This window comes from Populus euphratica, unplaced genomic scaffold (genome assembly GCF_000495115.2).
Source record: "Populus euphratica unplaced genomic scaffold, PopEup_1.0 scaffold198.1, whole genome shotgun sequence".
Taxonomy (NCBI): domain Eukaryota; kingdom Viridiplantae; phylum Streptophyta; class Magnoliopsida; order Malpighiales; family Salicaceae; genus Populus; species Populus euphratica.
The window spans coordinates 250,362-258,708 of NW_011500080.1; the positions used below are offsets into that span (position 1 = coordinate 250,362).

Genomic DNA, 8,347 nt, shown 5'->3' on the forward strand with positions numbered 1-8,347 from the left:
TCGGTTTTTTGGTTATAAAACCGAAACCGAACCGAACCGGCTGGTTTTTTCAAAATTTTCATCGGTTTTTTTTTTCGATTCGGTTTTTTCAGTTATTTTTTTTCTGATTTTCTCAGTTTAATCAGTTTTTCGGTTTTTGTACTCACCCCTAATCAATCCTGACTTCCCTCTTCTTCTGTTGTATAAATGAGCTGCAGAAATGAGATTTTTCTAATTTCACCATGCAAAAGCAAAGATTGCCACTGCTTGCTTCTTAAAAACTGGAAAAGTCTTCATTTGAAACAGGGAATTGAAGGTTTAGGACAAAAACCAGTCCCTTGCAAAGGTGTCGTTATCATATGTCTTTGGTTGGAGACAAGCATGTGTGAAAGATGGCCAAGACTTTTGTCTATCTCAACAGATAACGTGAACGGTCGGTCACTCTTCAACCCTCCCTACCAACTAGGTCTTCGCCTGGCCCCCACCCTACTCATTTTATTTCTGCTTTTAGCTTCCCTGCGAAAATAACCCCTTCGCCTTTTTTTTACCTTTTTCTTTTTCACAATGTTACCCCCTTATCATTTGAACGTTCAATTTACCCTCACATTTTCATGTATATATGCATTTTTAACCACTATATCACCCCCTTTAAGAGCACTCTTGTTTTTGATTTTTAAAAATATTTTTTAAAAAAATTAAAGTTTTTCTTTAAATTAAATTTTTCTGTGTTTTCACATAATTTTAATAAAAAAATAATCATTATTATCATAATATCAAATGCAAAATTGATTATTGACATTTGTGAAAGAAGTATTTTTATAGTTTACCCTTGTCTGTCAAGGAAAAAAAAAGTTGTTTCCTCCTGGACATATCCTTTCTTGTTTATGGAATGGGTCTATGAGCAAAACTAGGATTTAGGTGCAGAGTGCCAATATAATATACGACACAATACATTTTAAAAAAAAAAAACTGATACTGCATGAAGAATTCTAGTGGTGTTTTTTTTTTTTTTCAAAAAAAAGAGGAAGCAAAATTCTCACACACACATATATAATCTTTTAGAATCAAAATGATAGCCTTTTCAAACTATGAGGATTTCATGATCACCCTTCAAGATACGCTGGAAGTGGAAAATTCATTTAAATCTATATAAAAAAAAGTAAACCAAGTAAATTTATACCAGTAGTCGGTGCAACGTAATAAACTAAACTAAATCTTTTTGAATATGAGAAAATTAAAGTTAAGATGACATTAGGATTTTCAAAGAATCAAAATAAATTCAAGACTTATAGCAATGAGTCAATTAAATTTAATAAATTTTGTTAATTTAATAATAAAAAATCAAGTAAACTAAATTCATGTTAATTTTTTAAAATTATAAGCATGAAATCTCATATCTAGATGTTATTAAAAGTTTAATTTCTAATTAATTTAATGTAAAATAAAAAAAATAATCTAAAAAACTTGCCAAAATAAAAAAATAACAATAAAAAATAAAGATTAAATCCGATAAAAAAAGCAGATGAAATTTAGTTAAAAATCAATTTTATAAACACATCCAAAATAAAAATGATAATTAAAAAAATAAGAATAAATAAAAAATTAAAAAAGAATGAAATTAAAAATAATTATTTTAAATAAAAAATTATAATTAAAACAACTAAATAAATCAGATGAGAGAAAAAAAAATGAAAGGCTACTACTAATTTTTCAAGGGGTGGCATACAAATTAAAATGAAGGAGAGAGAGAAAAAAATAAAATAACACCATGCCAAACCCTATATAATCACAATACACGTACTGTTGAAGGAGAAAGAAGACACCGGTGTGAATCAAATGACATGATGGAACAATGATTTTGACCACTTGACTGACCCATATATACTACACAAAAGTGGTGAAGCAATTAACATTTGCATTGCACGAATCAATATTTTTTTTTTGTTTTATTAATCAAATTAACACATTGCCTTCAAGATTAAATAAATATTATGAAAAAACCTTTATAAAATTAAAAAAAAATCTCTTATAACCATGCTAAGAGAATTTTGTTTCCAAGCAAAAATTGAGTAATTACATTGTTCTTTAAAATGTAAAATACTAAAAACATCCGTAGATCACTCTAAGTATTTTTTTTTGTTTTATTAATCAAATTAACACATTGCCTTCAAAATTAGATAAATATTATGAAAAAACCTTTATAAAATTAAAAAAAATCTCTTATAACCATGCTAAGAGAATTTTGTTTCCAAGCAAAAATTGAGTAATTACATCGTTCTTTAAAATGTAAAATACTAAAAATATCCGTAGATCACTCTAAGTATTTTTTTTCTTTAAAGTTATTCAAAAAATTTTACAGTGTAAAAGAATTGTGAAAAGATCTGGATGTCTGTTAACAATTCTAGAATAACAAATTAACGCTGTTAAAATATCATTTTACCTCAAAGCTAGATATGCCATTTTTTCTTCAAGGATAAAGGTATAATTTTACTGTTTCAATGCAGAATCAATGGAGCATTTTCTACTGTAGTTTTGCTGGACCGGTTGGGTTTTTCTTGTTGATATTTGACTTATTTGTTTTTATATTTTTAAAAAGTAAATTTTTTTATATACTTTTTTACATTAAATTAATGATATTTTTTTTTATTATTTTAATATACTAATATAAAAAATAATTTTTAAAAAATAAAAAAATAATTTTAATATATTTTAAATAAAAATTATTTTAAAAAATAGCAATAATTATACGCCTTTTTTTTGTAACAGCGTGTGTATATTTTAAAACCTTGTTTTTGTAACAGCGTGTGTATATTTTAAAATTAAAAAATCTACCCATAATATCCCCCAAATACGGACCTGGATCTGGACCTGTACCTGGTTAGACATAAGCAAGCAAACAAACACCAGCTGAACGTAAAATTACAACTAAGCCCTCCAACCCCCTTCCTTCCTACGCTGACTGACAGAGACTCAGTTATTATTGCCGCATCTTTTGCTAAGTAACTTTCTCAGCTTTTTTGAACATCCCATCCCATCGTTTCATCTCTCTCTCACTGTAGAGGAAGGAATCTTGCTCCGCCACGTTCTTCTCGTTCAAGTCGCTGTGCCGGATTACAGCGAGTCCTTTAGGCGCATTATGCAAACCCTCCTCTCGTTTCGTGGTTTCAGGTACTTTTCTATTGCTTATAAATTACTGTTTTTAATTTAGTGTCTCTTTCTTGTGATTAGCACGTTGTTAAAACTTTGTCTTTTTATTTTTTATTTTTTTTATTGCTGTTTATGATCAGCTGGCTTTGTTGAGATTGGTCAAAAAGAGAAGCTTTCTGATAATGGAAAACCCTAAAACCCCGGAAGCTCAAAAACCAGATGAAAAAAACCTAGGAGGACCTTCTTGGCCTTCTGGGCTGTTTAATGTTGTTCAAGGAAAGATTTCCGGTGGCGATGAATATGCAACGCTTGGTGTTGAAGCGAGTGTTATTAATGTTGTTGGAAATGAAGAGGGTTATTTGGTGAATGATGGTATTGTAAAGGCCGTTGAGGAGGGAAAGTGTCATGTGGACACGGCATTGGGTGAAGGTTTAGTGGATTTGGGGGTTGCTGTGAGGGAGGAAGTTGCTGTTAAGGATATTGTGAGAGACAAAGAATTGAAGGAAGATGGAGTTGCTGTTGAAGATACTTTGAGAGATGAGGAGCTGAAGGAAGATGGAGTAGTTGTTGAGGATACGGTTAGAGATGAGGAACTGAAGAGAGATGGAGTTGTTGATAAGAATACTGTGAGAGATGAGGAATTGAAGGAAGATGAGCTCTTGGGATTTAATGCTGTCGATTCTGCTCGGAAGATTGATGTTTCGGGAGACAATCTATCAATTTATGTGGATCTTTCTGGTTCTCTGACTGGAGTTGATTTTGATGTTGTGAAGTGCCCTGGGGTTGTGGTGAGTGAGGAGTCTAAAGAAGCTGATGACGAGAAGGAAGAGTTAAATGGTAAGTTTCACGTCGGTGATATTGTCTGGGTTAAAACCAAAAATCAGTCTTGGTGGCCTGGAAAAATTTTTGATCCATTAGGTGTGACAAAGTATGCTGTCCAGAGTGACCAGAGGAACGGCTTATTGGTTGGGTACTTGGGGAGTTGCCACAATGCTTGGTGCTTGCCATCTCAGTTGAAGCCTTTCCATAAGGATTTTGAACAGATGGTGGTAAAAAATAAGGCTAGAAGCTTCCTTGGAGCAGTGGAGAAGGCTGTGGATGAATTTGGTAGGTGCCTCAAATCAGAGATGACTTGTTCTTGTATTCTCAAAGAAGGTTGGCAGTCAGCTGGCAATAATGGATTTCAGGACGGATTTTCCATTCTAGAGTGCAGATTTGGTGAATATTCAATCACTCAGTTTGAACCAGAAAAACTCCTTGCACAAATTAAAGATCTTGCGCTGGCTGTTTCCAAGCTCAGCGTACTTGAATTAACTGTTGCAAAGAATCGTTTGTCAGCATTTTATCAATCCATAGGACATAAACAATTACCTACGAGTCAACTCTGGGATACAACTCCTGATGAAGACGGCAGTGACAGGTGTGTGGAAGAAGGCAATTCCAAGTTCTATGGTGAACAACCAAATTCAACACCATCTGGAGGGAAATTGCAGAGCACAGAGGATGAAGCTCTACGACAAATGAAAAATGAAGACCTGGCTGTGATTTTTGGAAGGGACCTGGACTTGTCCGAGAATTGCAGAAGCAATGCTCCTCAAGAAAATTTTGTCTCTAATGATATGGCATCAAATTCCAGGAAGAGAAAGAGAAAGTATTCTGAACTCAAAGTGGAAGGTCCTGATGTCGATCCATTTTCTTCTCCGATTATGGAGGAGAAACACCACTCGGGTTCTTCTTTAACAGTAGAGAAGAGCTCGGAGTTGAGAGAAAGGAAGAAGAGCAAGTATTTGTCATATCCCTATGTGAACTGGGAAGCTAAAGGCTTGCCTGCTCCATTAGAAGACCAAGGGCCTCAGGAAGTTTCTCAAGAGGACGAGGATGTGAACCCAGTAGCTGGTCAGTTTATTGGGTCCCATTCAGTTTCGAAGACTACTGGCAAGAGGTTCCAGAAGAAATGGATCAGAAAATTCATAAGTGGGAATGATACATCCAAGAACCCAGAGTTGATCAATGCATCTGCTGCTGATTTGCTCTCTGAACTCTGTTTTACAGCTGTGGATTGTCTGTACCCGAATGAGAGTAAGAACTTCGATTTAGCTGAGTGGTTCTTTTCAAGGTTCAGAATATCAGTGTATCACGACGAATCCATTTATGAAAAGTATTGCAAGGATGTGATTGGGAGAAATAATGATGCGTCACTGGGAAAGGATGCCCAGGAGACAAATCAGACTCTGCCAAATGCCAAGGCCCAGTGCGAAAAGAACTCTAGAAACTCAGCTAGATCAAAAGTTAAATCTCTTTCTGGTTTGTCAGATGTAAACATAGACATAACCGCAGGTGCTGTATTCTTGAATTCTCCCCATGAGATGGCCCATCCCACACCTAATGGAAAACCCAAGCCTAAGAAAGCACAAACGAAGCAAGGAGCAATCCCAGCAGGTCAACAGATCAACCACCCGACTAGCATACCAGACTTGAACAGCAATGGTACCATGCCGAATTTTTTGGTAGAAAATTTACAAATTGTGGGCCATGTTGCTTCTGAAGATAAACCCAAGCCAAACAAAAGGAAAAAGAAAGTAGGCTTAGTTGAAGACAATGGGAGTACTACTGAACCTGGCACCATGTTAGTGGATTTGCAGGTGACGGGCCCATTTTCAATAAATGCTATTACTGATGAAAGTCACAGGGAGGGGGTTACTGCTAGCGTAAAAGATTTGTATGGAAACAGTACTTTTCCAGTCATATTGCCACACTCAGCTGATGGTAAGCCTGTGCCAAAAAAAAGAAAAAGAAAGAGAAAGGAGGAATCAACTTCTGAGCAGAGCATCCTTGCTGCTGGCATACCAGATTTAAATGGGACTACTGCTGAATCAGGTGCCTTGGCCAAATCTGAGAAGAAGAGAAGAAAAGGAGAAGGTATTGTGGGGCGACCAAGAAAGAAAACCACTGCTGGAAACATGGAATACTATAAAGCAGAGACCAATGGGGAAGCTCCAGCAACTGCTCTTCTCTTGACATTTGCTCCAGGATACTCCATGCCATCGAAAGAAATTCTGGTTGCAACATTTTGCAGGTTTGGTCCCTTGAAGAAATCGCAGACGCAGGTGATGAAGGATTCTTCTACTGCACAGGTTGTTTTCATGAAGAGCACTGATGCAGTTGAAGCAGCTAGGAGTTTAGAGAAGGCTAATCCTTTTGGTGCAACCCTCGTCAATTACGATCTTCATCTAATTCCAGCTGCTTCATCCTCTCAGTGCACCAAGGGATTGGGGACCCCTGTGAAGACGTCTGGGTCAATGCCAAAGCTTGCTGAGGCACCGCCCATTGACTTCATAAGGCAGAATCTAGAAATGATGACATCGATGCTGGAGAAGTCAGGAGATAATCTTTCTCCTGAGATGAGAGCCAAATTAGAGATTGAGATTAAAGGCCTCCTGAAAAAAGTGAGCTCATTGCCTAGTTCTTCCTCTTAATTGGAGGTGCGACTTAATAGAATTCTCTATTTAGGCTCCTTATGGACTCTCTGTTATCAGCTGTTGTTTGTCTTGCTCTGTCCTCTAACGAACAGAGTTCCTGTGCAGTTCCTTGCACTAAGAGGTTATAAGCAGTGGGTAAGCCTAGGGATCCTTTGTTTTAATATTACTTCAAGTTATTTTCCTCCATTTGCTTTATCTCTGTGCATGTTTGGTGAAAGCCTCATAAATCTTTCTTGGAAGTGAGGTGGATCATGTTGGGCACATGAAAGAAAAAAAGAAGTCTTTAAGCTCAAATCCACCTTCTCCCAAAAACATAATAATAATTAAAAAAAGGTTTGAAGCAGGAGGCTGGCAATACCAAACAAAACCAATCTTTGCCTGGAAAAACCAAATAATCCAGAAAAGGTTCTATTTTAGTGTTAACATTTGTTTTAATAGTTGGAAATTGTCTTTAAATATTGCTTTATAGTAATGTCTATTTTGTGCATATTGGTAGGCCTATGCTAATGAATAGACTTGTACTGCTTTGCGCTTATGTTCTACAAGAAGCAGTTTACAAGGACCCAGTTAAGTTTTCATGCAGAGAATGGTTTCACGTGCATATGCACCCACAACTGCATTGCATAGTCAATATATTTTGTGAAATACTAGCTAGTAAATGAGCGCTCAAATCGATTTCATATGATCATGTGATTGCCTATTTGCTGGATTTTCTGTATTTAAAATATTCTGGGCATGGTATCGATAGTGTCAATCAATCAGCAATAAATTAACTAAAATGATATTGTTTTCTTAGCAAGATTTCAACTAAAATGTCGGGATTGAAATTGGCAATAAATCAATGGGGGCAGTATGATGGCAATGGAATAAAATTAGAATTCAACTTTACTTGTGGGAAAAGAAAAAGAAAAAGTGAGAAATCTTGATGGCATCTCACTTGTTATATTGTAACCTTTTCAGAAAGTTAAGGGTGTTATGCAGTTTTACTTAAGAGTTGATTGAAAGTTTTGTTCGTAAAATTTAACTGTGATGACTAATATTTTGAAATAGTGGCTTTCTTGACAAAATTTGCAAGAGGTTATGTCTTGAACCACCATGATTCTAGGTTTTGGTACTTGCCACTGGGATTCATGCTAACCGGGAAAATTTGAAATCTGTTGTGCAATGTCGATTTATTTAAATGTGATTTGGTGAAGCTGCAAGAATCAGCGTGCTAGTCTTTAAAAGCATATGACGATGCACGAAGATATTTCCAATAAAAATGATATTGTTCTGTCTTATTAATTTTCTATTTATTTTATCTTGGCCACTTTGGTTATGCACGATGCTTAGCAGTCTGCTCACAAACATCAAGAATGCTTGTAATTCTGCTTGCAAGCCTTTCCCTTTAAATAGACCTGCTGCTGTCAAAAGGTGAGTCCAAACCAAATTTCCCTTGCGTTTTGCTGTTGGAATGAGGGTTTCTTTTCAGCATTGGATGTGTAGCCCTTTCAAAAATTGATTATTGCCACCCACGACCCTTTTGGTACTCGAGATCCAGTGCCTTGCTGATTAAGGTTTCAGCTCCTGACACTGGAAAAACGTAATGAGTTAGGCAGTTACGTATCACAGGTTATGAATTGCTAACATTGAACACTTACATTTGTGGTGCGCAGAGCAACTTGACAATGCGCTTTCATGACCTGCAATTCACCTGTGTTTCGGTTTCAATGAGCTTGGTTGTGTTCTTCTGGCTCTGATAT

At 35.9% G+C, this 8,347-nt stretch overlaps 1 protein-coding gene across 1 annotated transcript; it reads left to right on the forward strand.

The window, feature by feature from the left end:
• The first annotated feature begins 2,909 nt into the window (after positions 1–2,909).
• On the forward strand, positions 2,910–6,789 carry LOC105108778 (Serine/Threonine-kinase ATM). Its single transcript, XM_011003229.1, has 2 exons — positions 2,910–3,147; positions 3,267–6,789. The coding sequence occupies exon 2, from the start codon at positions 3,309–3,311 to the stop codon at positions 6,600–6,602; it is 3,294 nt and encodes a 1,097-aa protein (XP_011001531.1). The 5' UTR covers positions 2,910–3,147; positions 3,267–3,308; the 3' UTR covers positions 6,603–6,789.
• The last annotated feature ends 1,558 nt before the right edge of the window (positions 6,790–8,347 follow it).

Excerpts from the sequence above, each read along its gene's own strand:
- LOC105108778 (XM_011003229.1), top strand. The coding sequence starts at position 3,309 with ATGGAAAACCCTAAAACCCCGGAAGCTCAAAAACCAGATGAAAAAAAC.